The sequence below is a fragment of the Typopeltis vanoorti genome, chromosome 9 (assembly GCF_054136105.1).
Source record: "Typopeltis vanoorti isolate ZY-2024b chromosome 9, IOZ_Tvanoo_1.0, whole genome shotgun sequence".
Classification (NCBI taxonomy): domain Eukaryota; kingdom Metazoa; phylum Arthropoda; class Arachnida; order Uropygi; family Thelyphonidae; genus Typopeltis; species Typopeltis vanoorti.
The window spans coordinates 51281792-51305873 of NC_143557.1; the positions used below are offsets into that span (position 1 = coordinate 51281792).

The 24082-nt window shown below is 34.9% G+C and overlaps 1 protein-coding gene across 1 annotated transcript in view; it reads left to right on the top strand.

Moving 5' to 3' along the window:
- Positions 1-2285: 2285 nt before the first annotated feature.
- The window catches only part of LOC150103039 (putative pyridoxal-dependent decarboxylase domain-containing protein 2), a 468473-nt gene continuing 446676 nt past the window's right edge, over positions 2286-24082 (top strand). The window contains exon 1 of the mRNA XM_090397610.1: positions 2286-2432. Within this exon, the coding sequence (XP_090253736.1) occupies positions 2301-2432 (132 nt within the window). The 5' untranslated portion in view covers positions 2286-2300. The remainder of the gene's footprint in view (positions 2433-24082) is intronic.

Sequence of the window (24082 nt, forward strand, 5' to 3'; positions counted from 1 at the left end):
ATTTGAAATCGGAAGTGATCATTACTTATTATTAAGCAGGATAAAAATGGATATCATGTTGAAGATAATGTATGTAAGAGAGCGGTAAAAAATTAAAGTTGCGCAGCTTTAACAGGTAAACTGTAGACTCGACTATACAAACTTTAGTGAGGAAAAGATGGAGCAGTTTGAAAACAAAAACCAAATGTTAAAGTCTCTGTACAGCACATTAATTGATTCCGGTAGGAGGTACGTGGTGAAGTTGTCTACAAGGATAGAAAAATAAGAATCCGATGGCAAATGCAAGACGTTAAAGAAGCAGTTTTGGAAAAAAATAAAGCATACCGAAAGTTCCCAGCAAATAAATCAGCAAATGCCCTAAAGGGATACAGAGAATAATGTAAGAGAGCTAACCTATTTGTAAAAGTAGCTAAACAAAAGTAATGTGAAGATTTTGTCAAGAATATAGAAAATAAATAATAGGAAGGTGCCAAAATGTTCAGAAGGCTATTGAAAAAGCTTGAAATGGAGGGCTGTAAAAGGAATCAAAGATGACAAAGGCGACATGAAAACTGAACTTAAGGATATTCTAGATGTCTGGATTAATTACTTCGAAATACTGTTAAACGAACAAAGCAATGACGCAAGAGTAGTAGAAATTTTCAAGAAGAATGCAAAAAGGACTACATATCGATTCTTAAGGTAGAACACTCATCAAAAACCTGAAATGTGGAAAAGGCAGCTGGAGTAGATGATATGCTACCAGAAATGCTCAAATATGGAGATATAGAAGTTTTGTAGTCAATAATTCAGAGGGCCTGGTCAGAAGGTTGAATTCCCGATTATTGGAGTAGAGCTCTCATAATAACCGTGTAAAAAAAAGGAATAAAGTTAAATGTGAACAGAGGAGCTTCTCTACTAAGTGTTTCTGATATGATTTATTCAAGAATATTTGAAAAGAGGTTGAGAGAGATTGTGGAAGAGAAACTTGTAGAAGAACAAGCCATGTTCAGGCCAAATACAGGTTGCAAGATCAGATTTTCCCTTTAACAAAAATAGTTGGAGAAATCGTGGGAATATGACAAGGATCTATACTTATGTTTTGTGGATCTGGAAAAGGGATAACAAGGTATCGTGGTAAAGCTTTTCGGAATGACAGCTATAAAAATTTGGCAGGAAAATCAGCAATAAAAATACGACCACTATGAAAATAGGCAGAAATACTGAACAGATCAACTGCATTCGGAATACGGTTGAAGTAAAACATTTGAACTATTTAAGTACAGTTTTGGGCGCAGCTTGCAAATTAAATCTGGAAATAGCCAACAGAATAAGCAAAGTTGGTATGGTGGGTAACCAGTTGAATACATTTATATGGAATAAGAGAGAAATTCACCAAAACACTAAACCAGCAGTATGTAAGACAGTTGTCAAACCAGTTTTAAGTTATGGATCTGAGAGTTGGGGTAGAAATAAAGCACTTGATCAAAGACTAGCAACCACAGATATGAGGGTTCTGAGAGTGAACAGATGATATCAATGGCAAAATCATATTAAAAATGAAGATATTAGAAAGGAACTTGACATTGTTCGCATTTAAGAATATGTAACCAGAGCTAATCTAAGGTAGCATGGCCACTTGAAGAGGAAGGGTTAGCAAAACTGGTGTTTGATGCCAATATGGCAGGAAAGAGAATCAGAGGAAGACAAAGGTCAGGTCGATTGATTCAGTGAAAAGCGCCTTAGAAGCACGAAATGTAAGATACGATAATATTGAAGGGATGACAAATAAGAGACTCATTTGGAGGAAAATTGTTGATAGGAGATTAATAATAATGCAAAGTTAATAATGTATTGCTGTCCTAGTAGCCTGAACACCTCTTGAAGGTACATATCAGGAAATTGATGATGATGATGATTTTCATTTCGTATGCTATTGATTTCTTCTGACAGGATAGTTTTCAAAGGCATATATTATCCGTTCTGCTTGATAAAAGTTTACTTGGCTTTTTTGTCTATTTGCTACAAATTAACAATTAGCTATTTCTTATCCATCATTTTAATAAGGTTTGCTGTCAGGTTGAATCCTTGTGGGTTCATGTTTTCCATAATTTCTTTTTTTTTTTTTTTTTTTTTTTTTTTTTTTGTAATTGGGAAAGTGGGTAAGTACCACACTTTCTAACCCACGAGGACTTACAGTATTTGCAATTTACCGGCACGCTTTTCAAATGACGTCACTCAATATGCCAGCGTGTCGGTGTCGTTTGACAAACATATGTGCGAGGTGGTGTGTGTCTATGTTTGTGTTGTATAGTTGAAAGATGGCGGAAAATAAGGGAGTGGTAATTGAGAATAACAGCGTAGAAAATGCATCTACAAAGGAACCTACTTTAAAACCATCTGAAGAGCCAAATGATGCGCATTCGGAGACTTATAGCAATGATAACTCGGAGGTATTATCAAATTTTCTTGAATTGTCATGTGCCTAATTCGGTAGTTGTCATTTACTGCAGGTTGCTTGTAATAGCATAGGCGATATCAAATTATATCATTTATTACTACTACCTAATTTACAGTTATTTTAATGACTTTTTGCATTTCAAGATGAAAGTGAGTTGAATTCGTTGTTCGAGATAATTGAGTCAGGACGCTACACGCACTCATGCTTGCTATTAGACTGCATTTAAGGATATTGGACACTGTTTCATTAAATGACATACCTAATCGGCCCAGCTTAATTCACTTTTTTTTTTTAAATGCAGTTATCCACGTTAATGTAACCAAGTATTAGTATCATTATAGAAAGCTAAATTTAAACATCTCGAAGCGATTTGGGATTTATTAAAATCGCTATTCAGAATGTATGAACGTATTGGTTTTTGTGAGAACAGACGTTCCTGTTCGATATTTAAAATAAAAATTCAGATGTGTGTGTGCTTGGAGAATGTAGTCTAGAGTTGAGGAGAAAAAAAAAAAAAGATACGATTAAGACTTACGTTGGCAAGGAGGACAAATTAGATATGCGTAAGGAATTTTTGCAGCAGGTAGTAGGATTTAGTGGAAGTGTGTATCTCTACTACATGGGAAATGGTAGATCCTCTACCATCTCCATGGCAGTGCATTCCATTGGAAGGTATTACTAGAGAGGATGGTGAATGTACTAGTTGGATGACATAATGCAAGCTACAAGTCTTGGTGGCTAGTTGACCTCTTGTATTCTTCTAGAGCAAGTAGTGTTAACACTAATGAGAGGATTGACAGTAAAACATGCAGGATTATTTGTCAGGATTAGAGCCATGAAGATGTAGACTATCCCACACAAGATACTGATGTGCTTATAGGTTTTTCCATCTCTTATGTGTGACACACACACACACACACACACACATATATATATATATATATATATATATTGCTATTTTAGTAAATATAATGGTTAGTAACATTGTAATAGCAATGTGATAGTAAAGAATTTTCAGGTTTAGGTTGGACTGAAGGACTGAGGTTTAGAACAACTGTTTGAGAGCAGTAAAAATAAGTAAATTCTGATCCTAGTAGTATAAGTTTAACATCTAAAATCCTAGTATAAGTTTAACATGCTAAATATAAAAACAGTTACCATCTCAATAACAATTATTAGGCATGATGCTGAGATGTCCTTTCAGATCATTTCACCAGTTGTTGATTCATCATTTCAAAGGTATTAGATTTTTTTAATTCATTTATTTTTATTATTATATTATGAGTAAGGATCATTTATGTGTTTGAAGTTCCAATTGAGTATTAAGTTTTCAAATTACAGCTTGGACAAACCTTGTGAGTAGTTGGAGGCAAAAGAATTTAAAACATATCAGTTTTATGAGTGCTTTCATTATTTTCATACCAGTTTTGAAAAAGCAAAGGGACACAAAACATTTTTACAAATATTAACATAGGATTCAGTTTAAGTGCCTGCTACTGTTTTTTTTTTTTTTTTTAAATAGTCTGTAACTAATCATGTGACACTGTCTAACTTTAACTCGAGTTGGTGTCCAAACTTGCAAACTCTCCCTGATAGTGCAGTAATTAAATTGGACTGATATAGATCTTTACCAGTATTCAAAAATATTTACATCTTATTGAGCTTTTTCTTTTTTTTTTTTCAATAAATGTTATATTAGATTTAAGAAACTGCAAAATGATCTCAAAATAAGAGGTCAGGAATTGGCTTAAGGCTATTTTCATGTCTCAAAACATGAAGATCACTTAATCTGAGGGGTGCTATCTTCTTGTTAAAGATATAGAGCAGTTGGATTGCTGGCATAATCATAATTGGTTATGATGTGTGTATGCTGAGTCAGTGTGCAGAAGTTGGCAGTATTATTTCTACCAAGTTCCATAATAATTCTGCTTCTATATAATCAGGTAGTGACATATTTAGGATTGGGCTACAGAATCTTGATTTTGACTTTTCTTCTCTCTTTAAGCAGATAACTAAACTTATAAGTTTAGATAACTTAAAGTTTATAAGATAGTTTAAGTTTAGTTATATAACTAAACTTAAAACTCTCCTTTGGTATAACTAAACTTATAAGCAGGGAGATAAACACCTTAAGGTGTTTATCTCCCTGTTTATAAGTTTAGTTATACCAAAAGTAAGGTTTGTCACTTGTCATTTTGCCATGTCATTATTATTATTATTATTATTATTATTATTGTTCCGGGAAACTCCAAGGAGTCGACAGACTCATCGAGGGAGGCCCTAACATCATGTCAAGAACAACTATTCAACATTCACACAGTATCTATCATACCTTGCCTTGAACTCATTCACGGTCGTAGCACCCACAACAGACTCTGGAAGCTTCTTCCACTCATTTACCACTCTCCAAGTAAAGAACCTAGCTCTAACACCCTTGTCAACCACGCTCTTGCCCAGCTTCCATGCATGGCCCCTAGTCCTCCCACCACCAGTCATATTTTCAAAAATATCTTCTGGATCAATCTTATAAAAACCCTTTAGTAATTTGAATGTCTCAATCATATCACCCCTCCTTCGCCTATCGTCCAATTTCTGCAACCCACAAATCTTCAACCTATTCTCATAAGGTTCATTCCACAGACCTGCTATCATCTTGGTCACTCGTCTCTGGACCCTCTCCACTTCCTCCCCATCACGAAGAAACCCTGGTGCCCATAGCTGGGCACAGAAGTCCAGATGGGGTCTTATCAAGGCTCGATACAGAGGAACAACAACTTGTTCGTCTCTGCATGTTAAAGTATTTTTCAGAAGCCAAGTGATTTGGTGAGCTGTTTTAGTTACTTTTGCAATGTGCCCCCTAAACTTCAACTCCCTATCCACCAACACTCCCAAATCCCTGGCCTCATCAATCTCCTGGAGTATGATTCCACCAATGCAATATACTGCTGCTATTCTTTTCACCCCAAAGTGCATAACTTTACACTTTGCCACATTAAATTGACATCCATTTTTCCTAGCCCAGTCCTCCAAACTATCCAAATCATCCTGTAAAATTTTGACATCTTGTGCACTCACAATTGCTCTACCCAACTTTGCATCATCAGCAAACAAGTGAACACTTCCTCTCAGATCCTTTCCAATATCATTGATGAACAAATTGAAAAGCAGTGGTCCAAGAACAGAGCCCTGTGGCACTCCACTAGTCACAAGACGTCTTTTAGACTCCACTCCTGAATAAACCACTCTTTGATATCTCTCCTTCAACCACCCTCTATCCATCTCACCAACCCTATACCAATCTGCTCCAGTTTACTGATTAGGGTTCCATGTGGTATCCTATCAAAGGCCTTGGCAAGGTCCAGTAGTATCACTGTAAACCCATTACCCCTATCCAGTTCAGCCGTCACTGTGTTATAAAACGTGAGCAAGTTACTGAGGCATGATCTACCCTTCACAAAACCATGTTGTCCCCCATACAATATCCTATTTTCATCTATCCAATCCTGTATTCTTTTCTTGACTAATTTCTCTAAGACCTTGACAATGATTCCTGATATGCTAATCGGTCGGTAATTTACAACAGCAGTCTTGGAACCACCTTTATGCAGTGGAACTATTTTCCCCTCTTTCCACCCGCTTGGGACTAACCCAGACCCGAGACTCAAATTAAACAAAATGGTCAAGGGTACTGACAATTCTTTAGCTGCTTCTCGTACAACACGAGCTGGTATACCATCCAATCCCACAGATGTATTGACATTGAGGTTATGCAATAGACTACTCACCTCCACTTCATTAACCACAATTCCCGTATAATCTACTGGTTTATTCGTTTCTGCAATGTCACCACCTGGATGATATACTTTTGCAAAGTGCTCACTCAGTAATTCAACTATCTCAACTGATTCAGTTACCTCCCTACCATCAGCATTCTTTAAAATCAATCTGCCATGTACATTTTTCCTTTTACTTGCTACATATCTAAAAAACTGTTTAGGATTCTCTTTAGGCTGCATGGCCAATGTTCTTTCGTAATCCTTTTTTGCTTTTCTTACCACACTCGTCACCCTTCTGGCCTGCGCTTTATACCGTTCGTGTGCCTGCCGGTCACCCTTCTGCTTAAATTCCCTCCATAGTTGTTTCTTTTTTTCCAACTCAAGCTTAATGGTGTTATTCATCCATTTAACCCATACTTGATTTATTATTCGGACTCTAGGTATACAGTCAGCCATTGCTTCATGCAAGCACTTCTTAACTACCTCCCATGCACTATCAACTTCTAGTCCTTGCAGTTGTACATGCCATGGCACTGAACCAATCAGACTCCTAAGCTTGTCATACTTTCCAGCCCGATAATTCCACATGTACCCTGTCTTAATTGAAAATTCTACACCTTTAGCCACCTCCCAAGTTAAGACCCTATGATCACTCTCACCGATTGGTGGCAATGTGGTCATATTTGTTACAGCCAAATCCTCAGATGTAATTACTAGGTCAAGCACTCTCTGACCCCTAGTATTTTCCATTACATGCTGTCGCAGATAGTTATTCCTTAATAACCGCATAAAATCCAGTTCCTTCCTCCCGTGTGTCCTCTCCTCACTCCAATCAATGCGACCATAGTTGAAATCTCCCATAATAATCACCCTCCTTCCACCCATTTCTTCTATTTGCTTGTGCATACTGTCACCACCATCTTTTCCATCACCTGGTCTATAGCAGCACCCAATTGTATATTTAGTTCTGCTAGCCACAATCTCACACCAAATGGCCTCAAATGTGCTCTTTTCTCTATCCTGCAATTCAACTTCTATTCTCCTTGGCTGGAGCTCATCAGCTATCATCAACAATACTCCTCCCCCCATTTTATTCTCTCTGTCATTCCTGAACACACTATACCCATCACATTCAACCCCACTAGTTATATCATCTACAGTCAGCCATGTTTCACTAATACCTATAACCTGTGGTCTGGAAATGCCAACCATGGCCAAAAACTCTTCCTTCTTGTTCCTAATACTCCTAGTATTAGTGTACATGAATTTAAGACCCCCATTAGCCCCAACCCTACCTTGATGCCTTATATTAACTATCCCACTCAGATTTGTTGTCCTTATTTGCTCTGGCATATTATATTCATTCTTACATTCAACTGCCTCCATAAGGACTGTATCTCTACCCCCCCCCCTAACAAATCTAGTTTCCCTGAATTTGCACATCCACTACATTCAGCAACACTTTCTCAAGTCTTCTTACACCGTAACCATTCAAATGCAAGCCATCCATCTTATATAGATCCTTTCGCCCATCAAACTCACTCCACACGTCCACAAATTCCACACCACTCGTCATACATAACCCACGCATAAAGTCATTCGCAATTATAGCCCTCCTTTTAAACATTTCACTGTCATACCGTGGCAAAAGACTAATCATTCTAACTCTCTCACTCTTTTCTTTTGCTATCTCAAACAATTCATTCAGGTCTTCTATCATTTCCATTTTATCTCCTTTCAAATCATTCGTACCTGCCACAACAATCATTTCTTTCACCCTTTCCTTTTGCTCTTTAATAGACGCAGTTACGTCCTTTATGGTCGCACCAGGTTGGTATGATTTTGTCAAATCCTCTACTAACACACCTCGTACAACGAGTCTCCATACAGCACTCTATCCTTCATTTTGTTCATGTTCACATTCATACGTCTATTTTTCCTGTCATACCTTTTATTATTGGTTGGTTCATTCAGTCTACTTTTGTTCATGCACTCTAGCTGCTGTTTTGCTCTTTCTATCGCACTATTCAACAACGCGATCTCACTCAATGCATCTATCTCATCTTTTTTGTTCTCTGAGAAACCATTTATACTATCATTCACACTTTCTACATTCACACTCTCACAATTTTCATGTGCAACCTTGCCGTTTCTTGTCATATCCCTATTTCCTTCATTCTGAAGGTTGACAAAAATATCACACGATCCGAAATACACTTCAATTCCTCATTCTCCCTACATTTTCTACATACATTCAATCCTTTATTATCATCTAACCACACTCCGACCGCACTCCTCAAAGCGTACATTTCACAGCTAGTACACTGACTCATTTCTTTTATGCTACCGTTCTTTGATAACGATGGCGAACCTTCATTACTGGCCGCCATTTTCCTTCGCACAGGTGCCATTCTTATTTGCAACGTGTTTTGTCAAATTATACGTTATAACACACCAAAAATAGACGCACTAAAATACGCAAGGCAAACAAAACAAAACTACACAATATTAAGTAATTTGTATCAATAACTGAAAATGATACTTATCTTATCTGGAGCTTGCACGAACACTACATATTACGAATTCATCTAGCGGCGACTTCCCGACATAGATTATGTTATAAAACACTTTAGTACACTAACCATGCTAATAAAGCTCCAATAATATACCAAAATTACACACTTAAGTCCATTAAATTGAATCCAAGACACCAATAAATCAACAAAAAACACAAATCTCTCAGGAGCTCTCCGATAGCACGTCCGTTCACCAGCTAGCCTCGACACCAATCCGACACCAACCCTTTTGCATGACTCTTTTGTGCGATTCCTCACAATAGAGATGGGTCAACCTGATGCTCATTAGGATTGGGCAGAAAGTTGAGTAGGAAGAAAAAATTCATGAGCAATTTGAAATTGGAAGTACAAAGAGGAAGGCTGTAGCAAAGACTAGTAGTAGTAGAGGGAATGAATAAGGAAGAACATTTTGACCTGTGAGTTTGGAGTTAGTAGAGGTGATGGTACTGCTGCTTTGTGTGTTCTAAGATTTAATGGTGTACTGAAGAATTAAGAACCACTTCTGATGAATAGTGATCATAACATTATCTATAGAATATATGTGTGTAGTGAATTGGTGAAATAAGAGTCATTAACCATCCACTCGGCCACACGAATCAAAAGTATCAAAAATGTGTTTCATATCCATATCATTTTTTCTATAATATCCAATGTTTACATTGACTTCAATGGACACTTCTTATCTGTATAATTATGGACATATACACTAGTGGCCAAAATTGTGGAAACCTTTTGGAAAAAGTGTATTTTTGAGGTTTGATGGCTCATAACACCAATTTTTTTGGTGTAATACCATAAAATTATATATCAATGGAAAGATAATTTAATCAAAAATGTAATGCAACAAAGCTTGTTCAATTATCTGTATTCTATGAAAAGTTATAGCCAAATAACCAGAAAAAAGAAGCACAACTTGCTTAGGTTGATATGAAGTAGCTTTCCTTCATTTGAATGTAGCCAATGAGCATGAGTGTTTAGAGAGCCAATCAGGTGTCATCTTGTTTTAGCAATGAGCCAATAAGGTCACAGTAGTATTCAGCTATTGATGTCATGTATTGGAGCTGAGAGGAGGACATTTGTCAGTGTGTTATGTGATTGCTATCAAGTTGGTTGGGTTTTTTTTTGTGTTCTTTCATTTAGTGAGCTTGTAAAACATAATAAAATTAAAGAAATGGCACAAAGAGTTGACTGGTCACCCAGAAAGTGATGTAAAATAGTACTATTAAGTGAACAAGGCTACAGTTATGAAGAAATTAGAAGAAAAATTGGGAAACTTAACCAAAGGTGGCATTTCTAAATTTTTGAAGAGGTATAAGGAGACTCAGTTGCTACAAAACCAGACTGGAGGCAGGAAAAGGTGCACAACAGCAAGTGATGATAAAAGAATTAAGAGACTGTGTCTACATGACAGAAGAAAATCATCTGGGTGTATAGAAGATGAAATGGCGCAATACAATGTGCAAGGACTGTTCGGCGCAGACTGCAGGAATTTGGTCTAAATGCTAGAATTCCACAAAAAAAGCCATTTTTATCTCTCAAACAAAGGTTGAAAAGATTAAACTGGGCTAAAACCCAATGGGACAGTGTTATTTGGAATGATGAGACCAAAATCTCCGTTTGGTAGTGATGGCATAAAATACATAAGGAGAAGAATCGGAGAAGATTTGTATCCTGATTGCATAACACCTACCATGAAACACCCACTTAGTGTTATGATCTGGGGTTGTATGACATCAAAAGGTGTGCACAGAATTTGCATGATTAATGGGAATATGAATGCCCAAAAATACATAAATGAAATACTTGAGCCCGAACTGAAGCCTTCTGCACGTGATCTTTTTCAAGATAATGAAGCATTTATATTTCAACAGGATTCAGCTCCATGTCATGTTGCTACTGTGTGCAAAAAGTGGTTTCAAGATAATCATATTCCACTGCTGGAATGGCCTGGGAATAGCCCAGACCTTAACCCAGTTGAAAATCTATGGAGCTGACTAAAGAAACTTGTTAGTTACAGAAGCAACCCACCAATAAAACCCAATTAATAGAAACAATAATCCAATCTTGGTTTCACCTTATAACAGCTGCAGAACTAAAAAACTTGGTTCACTCCATGGGAAGGCGTTTTAAGGCCGTAATTAACGCTAAAGGTTACCCAACTAAGTATTAACTCACAATGTGAGATTTTTGTATATCTCATTTTTTCTGTGTGTGTTTCACTTTTCTTCTTTATAACTGCTGTTCTAATAAAAAATCCTTCATAAAGGTTATTGCATTACATTCTTGATTAAATTACCTTTCCATTGATATATAATTTTATGATATTACATAAAAAAAAAGTCATCAAACCTCAAAAATACACTTTTCCAAAAGGTTTCCACAATTTTCGCCACTAGTGTATACATGTCCATGCCAGTACACTGGTGAGAGAAGAGTCATTAACCATCCAACCGGCCAAATGGATCAAAAATATACATTTCGTATCTATATCATTTTTTCTATAATATCCAATGTTTATATTGACTTCACTGGACATGTTACATCCGTCTGGCTCCCACTGACGAGACCTTAATAAATGTCGAAACCGGTCTGGGTAGTGACCCTTGCCTTTAATGCATAGCATCATACATCTCTGCAAGGGGATGTGCTTTGCATTAGGGGAAAATACTAAGGAAAGTGATCGGAGTTTACTCCACCTTTTACACGAGTTGCCTCAGACTTGCACTATGTGCAGGCGCAAACTTGACTTGTCTGTTTGCTTACTTGGGAAAAAGGATTAAAACTTAACTTATAAAATTGCTTGGTATCTTAAACATAGTATGTACCCAAGGTAAAAAACTTTCTACAATTATAGACATATACATATATACACACACACACACACATGTCCAGGCCGGTACAGTGGATAATCAACCTTAACATACTCTTAGTCAAGTATTTTTAGAGATACTACCTCTATTGTCAGAACAGTATTCATTGTTTTAAATGATTTGAAGTTTGTATGAAGTTAATTTGTGCAGGGGTAAAGTAATGGCATTTACTTTCATGACACAAACATTTTTTGCTTTCATCAATATTTGTTGATTTCTGAATGTTTTCTTGAATGTTGAGAAGGTATTTCGTGTGATTTGTTTTTGTGAAAAGAAATTAGAGATACGAAGATAAGGCTTGTGTAGATATGTAGCTACTGTCAACAACTAAGACTGTTTTTTTTTTCCAGAAATAAGACAATAGTTTTGTTTTGCAGACATTAATGCATCATATTTTTAGGGTTGCACAAAGTAGATGAAATAGATTTCATTACTGTTCAATCAAGTTTTAAGTTTTGGTAGTTTTTATAGTGTAGAGGTTGTCAAATGGCAAAAAGGAGCACGAGGTATAATCAAGATCCATCCACTGTTACGCTTTGCAACCAGAGAGAAAGCCACCAGTCTACTCGCATAGGCCATGAGATGGAAGCTTACTTTTATTATTATTATTATTATCATCCGTGACACCTCCAAGGAGTCCGAAGAATCATCACGGGAGGACACCTATTGTACAACTCTCCGTCTCTCCAACCACTGCACCGAACCTCTACTACCAATCATCAACATCAGCGCCATCTACTGGCCACCACCACAGCTAGTATTTTTTGTCTGTAAATTGTGTGTGTTCTGAAGGGCCGATTTGTCTGTATGCAGGATGAAAAACCCTGCTACCTTCGATTGAAAACGTCCATATGAAGATTCCTCCCGTCATGACGAGAATCGAACTTAGGCCTTTTCCAATCAAAGGGCGCAACGTACTGTTGTTCTTCCGATTGCGTTATGGAGGCACTTTATACTTAATAGGTCTTTGTTTATTTATCCATTCATAGGTCTTAGAGATAGTAAGAGCAACCACTTATTTCCCAACTTTTTCGTGATTTGTCCCAAGATTCAGAGATGGAATTCATACTGTTGATTAGCGTTTTTCTTTGTAAAAAGAAAATAAGTGCTAGTACTCATTCTTTACTATTAGGAAAAATTTAAAATTAAAAAGGGTGTTAAAACTTAAAAAAAAAAAAATATATTTACTGATATCTTTAATATAGTCTCTGTGGTTTCTTCTTTACTCATTTTCTTACTTGGTTTTAATCTTTTAAAAGTGGAAGGTGAAAAGAAACTTGTAATTCTTTTAATTTTTTACTTTATGATTCAAGACTATTTTAGCATTGCTACTCAGATGAAGAATATCTGCAAAAGTCAAAAACCTAGTAAAATAAATGATTTATTTAACATGTTTATGATGGGCAGGAGCAAATCATTCCCTGCTTCCTGATATGCTGGTATTGGAATAAAAAATGACCCTATACAGTGAAAATCATCCATCCTATACAGTGAAAAGCATATCCTTCTGACGATGCTGCTACCAAAATGCAGTCCCTGTCTTATTTCTTGCAGTAAAACTCAATTTTCTTTACTTTTGATAATACAGAGATCTCAAAACATATCTGGGATAATGCTTAATGGTACAGTGCACTGGTGCCTTTACTAACAGTGATGCGTGACAAAATACATAAATAAATACATTAATAAGTAAATAAATACAGTTATTTAATGAATGCATTTTTTTTTTTTTTTACTATGTTAAGATATTTGCAACATCACCATTTTTAGAACTTTAAATTACTTTCCCATTTATATTAACATACACTTGATGCCACTGTGTATTGTGAGTTGTGCCTACTGTGGGACTGTATTTAGTGCTATAATAAAACTTTTACTTTGGTATGTAACTGTGTAATAGACCAAAGTAAAAGTTTTATTATAGCTTTAATAGATATATTTTAAAGTTTAAAGAAGACTCCAAAATGGCATAATGTTCAACACAGTATAATAAAAATCATGGCCTTATCCTAAACCCTAAATACAGTCCTACAGTAGGCACAACTCACAATACACAGTGGCATCAAGTATATGTTAATATAAATAGGAAAGTAATTTAAAGTTCTAAAAATGGTGATGTTGCAAATATCTTAACATAGTAAAAAAAAAAAAAAATGCAAATTTCATTAAATAACTAACTGTATTTATATACTTATTAATGTATTTATTTATGTATTTTGTCATGCATCACTGTTAGTAAAGGCACCAGTGCACTGTACCATTAAGCATTATCCCAGATATGTTTTGAGATCTCTGTATTATCAAAAGTAAAGAAAAATGAGTTTAACTGCAAGAAATAAGACAGGGACTGCATTTTGGTAGCATTGTCAGAAGGATATGCTTTTTCATTGAGGAAAAGAAAGATGATCAGAGTTCTAGCCATTGATTGTGGGAAATCTTGTTTGTGCACTATCACGTTTGAAAAAAAAAAAAAAAAAAAGAGAGTAATAGATAAGTTACTTTTCAGTTTGAAAACATGTAGGAGCAGAGTGTTGAATATGTACATACACTGATGTTCATGGCTCAAATCAATAGTGAATTTCGTCTAAGATGTCGCACGTTCTTTATTGTTTATCTCTGCAGCGTAACATGTCATCTACTTGTGGGAATTCTGTCTTTTATCTAGCTCAACTACAATGGGTTTAGGATAAGGCCATGATTTTTATTATACTGTGTTGAACATTATGCCGTTTTGGAGTCTTCTTTAAACTTTAAAATATATCTATTAAATTACTACATAGCATGTTTGTTGATTCCTGAATCACCTGTTTTTCCTTTGTAGGATGATAAACCAGGCCTGAGTTGTGTGACCTTTTTTTTTTCTTTAATACCCTTGAGAATTTCTTCCAAAACATATTTCTCCAATTTTTCTAATATTAACACATGCTGTGCAGGATATTTTGTAAACACTTGGCTTCTAGGAGTGAATGATGTTGGGATGTAGGTAGCATGTCATTTAAAAAAAAATTTTTTTTTTAATAGGTGTGAAGGCAACTTTGAGGTTGTACTGTTTTAATATTTTTATTGTACAGGCACCTCCATGGAATCCGAAGACTCATCGCAGCAGACTCAAATTATCCACACAATCTATCGTACCTCTCCTTGAACCCATTAATAGACAAAGCACTCACAACTGACTCTTCTAGCAATGTATTCCACTCATTCACAACTCTCCAAGCAAAAAAATCTGGTCCTCACACCCTACTGACCACATCTTTATTCAGTATCAGGGATAACCTCTTGTTCTGGCCCCTTTAGCCAAGTGCTGAAAAATTTCCCCTGCATCAATCCTATAAAACCATTGCTGTAGCTAGAGCTTTTGCCGCCCGGGTGGTCCCTGAGTTTGCTGCCCCTCTCAATGCACACAAAAAATACTACAAAAAGTCAAAGTGACGTATAGGGAAATAAATTAAAACACTATGTTTATTTTTGAAGTAAAACTTTAATTTCAACATTCTAAAATGTTATTTTTCTTGCTTTTCTGTTAGCAAAATCGTCGATGACATTGGCAAAGTCTATTTCATAGTAATGTAGGTAATTCTTAATCAATTTTATTTAGAAAAACTCCTCTCACAACTAGCAACACTTACAGCAATTGTGAGGAAAATTCTCAGTAGTATTACAATATTTGGAAATGAGTTCTCGAGACTGTATTTTAGAATTAACTGCAAAAGTTCAAAAAGGTTCAAAGTGCCGCCTGAAGCGGATCGCCCCCTCCACCCCCGTCTAGCTATACCTCTGTAAAAACCCTTTAAGAAACTTAAATGTTTTTATTATATCCCCTCTTTTTCTCCTATCAACAAATTTCTGCAATCAATACACCCTCAATCTATCCTCATAGGCAACATTCTGCAGACAATTCACTGTCTTAGTTGCTCATCACTGAATCTTCTCCACTGCTTCTTTATCCTCAAGGAAGCCAGGAGAACAGACTTGAGCATAGTAATCCAGATGTGGATGTATTAAGTCCTTATAAAGAGGAATAACAACTTCCCTATCTCTACTTGTAACTGTTCTCAAAAAGCCAAGTAATCTAATGGGCTACCTTAACAGACTTTAATTCTCTGTCTACCACCATCCCTAAATCTCTAGCTTCATCTATTTTGTGGAGTACAGTTCCATCAATGTGGTACACAACTTGTAATCTATTTATCCCAAAATGCATAACTTTACATTTCTCCACATTAAACTGACACCCATTATGTTTTGCCCATACTGTCAGCCTATTTAAATTGCCCTGCAAGCTCTCCACATTGCCTTGATTAACTATTACTCTACCTAATTTTGCATGATCAGTAAACAACTGAATATTTCCTTTCAGATTATTTTTTATATCATTTATGTTCAAATTAAACAGTAGTGATCCGATAGTCACCTGTTTTAGCCTTGATTCTGTCCCTTCATATACCACTTTTTGATATCTGCCCAGCAGCCACTCTCTCATCCACATAACCAGTGTCATATCCATCCCTATTTGTTTTCTAATTTGCATAACAGAGTTCCATGTGGTATTCTGCCGAATGCTTTTGCAAAATCCAGCAGAATCATTATGTAGCCATTTCCTCTATCCAACTCGGCTGCTACTATTATAAAAAGTTAGTAAATTACTAAGGCATGACCAACCTGTCAAAAAGCCATGTTATCCCTCATATAGTATCATGTTTTTATTCATCTATTCTTGAATTCTTTTTTAAACCAATTTTTCCACTGCTTTTACAACCACTCCTGAGATACAAATTGGTCTGTAATTTGCTATTGAAGTCTTAGAACCTCCCTTGTGCAAGGGAGATTCTATTTTATACGATGTTTTCAGTCCATGGTAAGGTAACTATGCCCTTATAGTTTTTTTTATTTTTATTATTAATAGTTTTCACATTGTAGTGATCCATTACATTTCTCTGAGATAATCTATTTCTTGTTCCTTTTTTATCACTAAATATGGTGCAAGTTGTTTTTAATGGCTTTTTATGACACACTGTTTCTAGGCAGGGTGACATGAAATGTAGAATGTTTTTTATGTATATTGAGAAAGCAAATAAGATAAGTGTTTCTTTGACCAAGGCCAGATAATAAAAATTTCAACATAATATAACCATATTTTTGGCTTTGGTATTTTTTAATGGCCGTCTTTTAAAGATTTCATATAAGAAAAGCGATGAGAGGTAAAATTGATGCACCTATATTTAAAACTCTTTTTCTTCTCATAGCAGAAAGAGTTCTAAATTTTCTTTGATGGAAAGATGTCTAGATGACATCTTTCTTTGAATTGAAATATGACATCTAGACATTAAGAAGGTTGTGTCTGGTGGAAATAGTTCGGCTGATAGCAATATTACTTCTTCTCTATGCAAATTAGTTAAGACTTGTTATGTCTGGTATCTGTAGGATCCAAAGTGTCCATTTTATTTGGCTGATAAACACTTTTGAGCTCTTGAATTACAAAGTTGAAATGCACAACATAAGAGGAACAGACATTTTGTTTAAGTATTTATCAGGATTTTATGCTGAATAGCTTACATCCTCATCTGGTCTTAACAGGATAATCTCATTATCTATTTTATGTACTCTGTAGATAGCAGACATCCAAGAAAAACTTTAAAGGCACAATCACTTTACCATACATCAAAAACTGCATGATGCTTACATCAACCAAACCTCATTCACCTCTCAAGATGTCAGATGTTTATAAAATATTCTGTGCACGTGTTATGTTTTACAAATAACATGTTCAGGAGAAATTCACATGAAAGAACTTAATCAAGGATGTTGAGAAACAAGCATACAAATTAAGCCTGACTTATGCTGTTATAAAGAAAAACCAGGTAATTTGGGGATTAACAAGAATGTCACACTGAATTTAATAGTTATGTTTGGAGGTGTAAGGAAGTCATTGAAATGATCGCACTGCATCTAACACAGTGAAATAAAATCATGTCCTAATCCTAATCAGCTTTGGTCAGTCTACATCTATCTATATGTCGTATGGTCATCTACATCTATCTACAGATGCCGTATGGTCACTCCGATGCTTGATGTGCCACATCAGGCTTCGCCATGTAGTCCTATTGTATGCTTTTCTGGTTGCCTCAACTCTCTGAAGATCAGTCACTCCACACACACACACCCACACACCATCCATTCATCTCATTGATGGTCTACCCCAGGAGTGTCAAACTCAAATTGGACCACTGGCCATTTGCTATAAAACTGTATCTCAAGTGGGCTGCAAAAAATTTTCGACTTAAAAAACCTGCACTAATTAGAATTGAAGGGAAGTGAAAAAATGAGTATAAATAAATTGGAAAATTCATAAAAATTTTATTTATTCTTAGCATTACAAGACACATAAAATATAGTATAATGATTATGACAACTCAAAAAAAAACAATATAAAGAATATTTTTATTATATTAATATTTACAATAGATAGCATTTAATCCAAATTAAAACGAAATTAAATTTTATTTGAATAAATCAAATATTTATATATTTAAAGATTCTAAAAAAAGTATAAACTCTCATTAATAACCATCACAAAAATTTACAGAGCCTCCTGTGAAATTTTTTGTGTTTGCATTGAAATAAAATACTTCTATACATACCGTATATAGAAGTATTTTACCATAGATCAAATATAGGCTCAAATATTACCATACAAAATATAGCCCCCCCCCCCAATATTTTTTTTTGGGGAGGGACCCTATGTTTTGAATTTTTAAAGGAAATTTTAAATGTTACTAAAAATATTTTGGGGAAAAATTATAATGATATTTTTGGGTTAAAAAAAAAAAAATATATATATATATATACTTGCAAAATATAATTATAATAATTTAATTTCAGTATTTTATTTTTTTCACAACACTTGACAACGTTTATTATTAACCAGCCTGTCAAAATTTGGACTCAAAGATTGTGAGCGTACGACCTTCATTATGGCAGAAAGGTTGACATCGGTTAATCTTGATATGTGGGCTGTTTTGTTACCTTTCATACATGAGAATAATTGTTCACATAAATAGGTGCTTCCAAAATAACATAGAATATTTGCTGCAAACTTTTTTTTTTATTTACGGATATTTTTGATCTAAATAACTTTATATTTTTGGAACACCAACTTCTTGGTATTTCGATACAAAATTAATAACGGAAAAAACACATACAAAGATTATTTAATAGTATAAATTTTCGACTAAAAAAACCTGCACTAATTAGATTTGAAGGGAAGTGAAAAAATGAGTATAAATAAATTGAAAATTCATAAAAATTTTATTTATTCTTAGCATTACAAGACACAAAATATAGTATAATGATTATGACAACTCAAAAAAAAAAACAATATAAAGAATATTTTTATTATATTAATATTTACAATAGAGAGCATTTAATCCAATAATATAATAGTATAATTTTCGCCTGTGTGTCACAGGCATCTTCATGTCCAAATTAAACAATAACTGACAATTCCAAAAAGCGCCACCTAAGTAGCTGGTGTAAGAAAATTAAAAAGGTCAATAAATTTCCAAAAAAAAAAAAAAAAAATCAATACAATAAAAAGTTAGGAAAGATTAGCTGATTTGTAAAGTACTATCTCCCATAAAGGGGATAGACATAAGCTGTCGGATCTGTTTAAGTTAGGAGAATGAAGTAGAGTTTCACATGTTTCTTTATAAAGATGTTCCACGAGGAACTGACTTTTGTGAAGAACTCTTGTCTTTCTCCAATGAACTCTATGTCTAGTGAAGATGGCATGTTCTGGAAGTCCAGACTTTTCAGGTTTAAAGTATTCAATATAAGATTGGTGTTCTTCTAGCCAAATAGAGGCAGATCTTCCCATTTGTCCGAAATAAGATAATCCACAAGAGCACGGAATCTGGTAGACACCTGGATGATTAAGATGTGGAAGCTTGTCCTTAGGAGAAGTGAGAAAGGTGGAGATTTTTCTAAACAGTCTAAAGGCAACAAAAAATTCAGCGGTTTTAAAACTTTTGCTATATGTTCACTGATTCCTCGTACATAAGGGATAGGAATGCACGTTATTTCTTCTGTGTTTGAAGAGGAAGACATATTAAAACTACTCAAAGTTCTTTTAATGAAGCAATTCTTATAACCATTAGATAGATAGAAGAAGTTATATATTGTAGTTCTTTCTGTAAAAGATCGTCTGAAGAACAAAAGGAGTGGGTCCGATGAACCAGCATTTTAATAGTTCCTGCCTTTTGACTGGGATGGTGATGAGATTCTGCATGGATATAATGTCCTGTATGAGTCTTCGTTCTATAAACTGAGAAATGTAGGTTACCATCTGGATGGCGAAGAATAATGTCCTGTATGAGTCTTCTTTCTATAAACTGAGAAATGTAGGTTACCATCTGGTTGGCGAAGAATTAGAAGATTTAAAAAGGCTAACTGCTTATTTGATTCTACTTCTAGGGTAAACTTGATCCTAGGATGAAGTGTGTTTAACTTAGTGAGAAATTGTTGAAGTTCATCCGAAGAGCCATTCCATACAGCAAAAATGTCATCGACATATCTGAACCAATGAGTAGGTCTGGGAGAAATTGTCAAAGATACGTTGTTCAAAATGTTCCATAAAGAAATTGGAGATAGCAGGAGAAAGAGGATTGCCCATTGCTGTTCCTTCAATTTGTTGATACAACTTATTTTTAAAGGAAAAATAACCAGAATGTATTACAAAATCAGATACGTTTACAATGTCTGAAGGAAATTCCTGTTTCCTGTTATAGTAATTCAATGCTTTCAGAAAGAGGCACATTTGTAAATTAAGAAACAACATCTAAACTGATCATGATATCAGAAACGTCCAAATAAAGATCTGAAATTTTATTTTTGAAATCCAAAGTATTTTTTATCTAAGTATCAGTTCTTCTAGTTGAAGAGGAGAGTAAATATGAATAAAATTTTGAGATTTTGTAAGTGGGGCAACCTATACAATCTACGACTGGTCTTAACGGAATGTCTGATTTATGAACATGCCATCTTCACTAGACATAGAGTTCATTGGAGAAAGACGAGTTCTTCACAAAAGTCAGTTCCTCATGGAACGCCTTTATAAAGAAACATGTGAAACTCTACTATATTCTCCTAACTTAAACAGATCCGACGGCTTACGTCTATCCCCTTTATGGGAGATAGTACTTTACAAATCAGCTAATCTTTCCTAACTTTTTATTGTATTGATTTTTTTTTTTTAGGAAATTTATTGACCTTTTTAGTTATCTTACACCAGCTACTTAGGTGGCACTTTTTGGAATTGTCAGTTATTATTTAATTTGAACTTAATATGTACTGAAGATGCCTGTGACACACAGGCGAAAATTAAATTATACTATTAAATAATCTTTGTACGTGAGTTTTCTCCATTATTAATTTTGTATCGATATGTCTACTCACGGCATACCTCTTTTAAAACTTAATGGTATTTAGAATGGAATCATTTTGGAAATCAATAAGTTCCATTTGAATACAAATAGGAGCTTTTTCAAAATTAAAGGAAAAATGATTTGTAAAAAGCGAAAAAACTTCTTGCTCCTTGAAATCTTTAAATCGCCTATCAAATTCTTCTTTTATCTTTTCTAATTTGGGACAATATTGAGAAAAGATAAAACTTTGATTCTTATTGTTCAACTGTTCACACATAGGAAAGTAATTTAGAATATTCTCTTTTAAATGATTTTGAAACAAAACTAACTTACATCTAAAACTTGCCAGTGCATTATTTATGTGTGTTATTAACTGATCTTTCCCCTGAAGTTTGACATTTAAATCATTAAAATGTCCTGTAATATCAACTAAGAATGCCAGATCTTGTACCCATGTCTGATCATTAAGAAATGCAACATCATGATTTTTCATTTCTAGGAACAATTTGATCTCCTCTAAAAGTGAAAAAAAAAAGCTTTTCAGAACCTTATGACAAGATAACCAGCGAATCTCTGTGTAATAAGGTAGCCCTTCAAATTCACTCTCCAAGTCTTTTAGAAATTGTGCAAACTGGCAGTGATTGAGACCTCTGGATCGGATGAAGTTCACGGTATTTGTCACAGGCTTGAGTACGCTGTTCATTTCCAAAACTTTGGAGCACAGGACCTGCTGATGAATAATACAGTGGAAAGATTGCAGTTTTGGAATGTCTGGAAACATTTCCTTTAACTTTGCTGCAAGTCTTGACACAAAACCTTTATTTTTGCCTGTCATTGCTGGAGCACCATCGGTTGTCTCTGCTAAAAGCCTGTTCAGAGGAAGTTGATATTTTTCAAAAATGTCTTCCCCTGTAGTGGTTCCATGGATGGGAGTCATTTCCAAGAACTCTTCAGTAATATTTATATTGTCGTCGAAAGCCCGAAGAAACAAAGCAACTTGAGCCACGTCGTGAATATCGAAACTTTCGTCAAGCACAATTGAAAAGCACTGTACATTTGCAGATATTTCTTGCGATTGGTCATGCAGATTATCTGTCATTTCGGTTATTCTTTCAATCACAGTATTTTTAGACAAAGAAATATCACAAAATACTTGCACATTTTTGGGACATACGTTTTCGGCTGCTTTTATCATACACTCCTTAACCAAGGAACTGTCACTAAAAGGTTTGGAATGTTTCACCAATAAATAGCTGATTTGATAACTGGCTCTCACTACTGATTCATTATCTTTCGTAATTTTTGAAAATACTTGTTGTTGACTTTGAAGTAAATTTTTCTTCTCTCAGTTTACCTCCCAAGCCTGAATATTGTTCTTTGTGAATTTTATCATAGTGCCTTTTTATATTATATTCTTTGGCAACACTAATTGTTTTGTTACAAATAATGCACAGAATTTTGTCCTTTGTTTCAGTGCAGAAGTAATTTAATTCCCATTTTTCTTGAAATTTTCTCCTCTCACCAGCGATTTTTCTTTTTCTTGTTGGCTTGGAAAACGACATTGCCTCAGTGAATAAATATAGTATTAATATTATTAACAATTTTTATAAAAATGTTTGAATAAAAATGCACAAAACTGTAGACCAGTGCACGATACTATTGCAAATAAAAATAAAAAATAATAATAAAAGGGATTCTCTCACTGCTAGGTTGTCATTGAATCGTGTTCGGCACACTGACTTCAAAGATCACTGATTGACTGTAGCAGGCAATTATAAGCTCATAGCTGGATTCCCATGAGTGCGTATGCTGAGCGTCACGTGAACAGCTGGTAGCCAATAGAATTCAACTTTTTCAGTATGCTACCAGCAGCGTGCTGTAAATTTAACAATGAAAGCATAAATATAGTTTATGATTGATTAGGATCGGATCTAACAATGAAATTGCAACATAAATTTTTATTATTGCAATTATATTATAGCAGGTGGTTGCATCCATATTGTAACTATAAATGTCATATGAAAACGAATAAATCGATAGCGTATTTACTCGAATATAACACTTTTATTCCCTAAAATTAATGCTGAAAAATCATGGTGTGAGATATATGCGGGGATTTTTAGAAACTAAAGTTTTCAGAAAAGAAAACTGAAAATGGGGATGACTTACTAAGAATCTCCTCTTCGTTATAGCTACTTCCGGCCTCAAAAGCGGTTTCCTTGTGTGCATTGTCAAAGTCATCTATCCAAATAGCTTCATCTTCTTTCCCATTATTCCAAGTAAAAATTACAAGTTATTGAGAAGATTTTAGATACGTAATAAACACCCTTCACGAATGTCTGAGAAGTGAAAGCAGAATGTCAAATAGACAGCAATGATAGGCCAATAGAGAGATAGAACAGCTATGAAGATGTGGATATGATTGGTGCGGTATTAACAAAAGATCGCGTTACCAAAACACAAAATCAAGCCGACATTTTTAAACTGAAACCCTAATTCTCTTCAACCAAATTCCGTAATATCTGAAACTGTCATAACAATATTCAATCTATATGTCTTAGTTTTAACATGTTTACGAATTTTATTGCAGCTTTGTGTGTGAGTTAGTGGGACACTCGCACACATCTAACTAAAAACAATAGATTTTAGTTAGATACTGTGTTTGCCAGTGAAACATATGGTTTTGCTTAAGTCTAAACAGCATGGTTAATGTGGGAGGGGACATGTGATTCATTAGTTAGTGCCGTTTTTATACCAGTTGTCTCTAATCGCAGCTGGGGAAGGTTTATTGTTTATCGTGGGGAGCGAGTTATCGTCCCGACGTGAAAGTGGTTAAACTTTATTTGCATGTGCGATATACAGTACATGCAAAACTTTTTAATTTCTTTTTTCATAAAGTAAAATCAGTGTACAGGGGTGTGAGTCATATGCAAGGGCGAGTTATATTCGAGTAAATATGGTATTTCTGTTTTATTATAAAAAGCAACCATACTTTTTT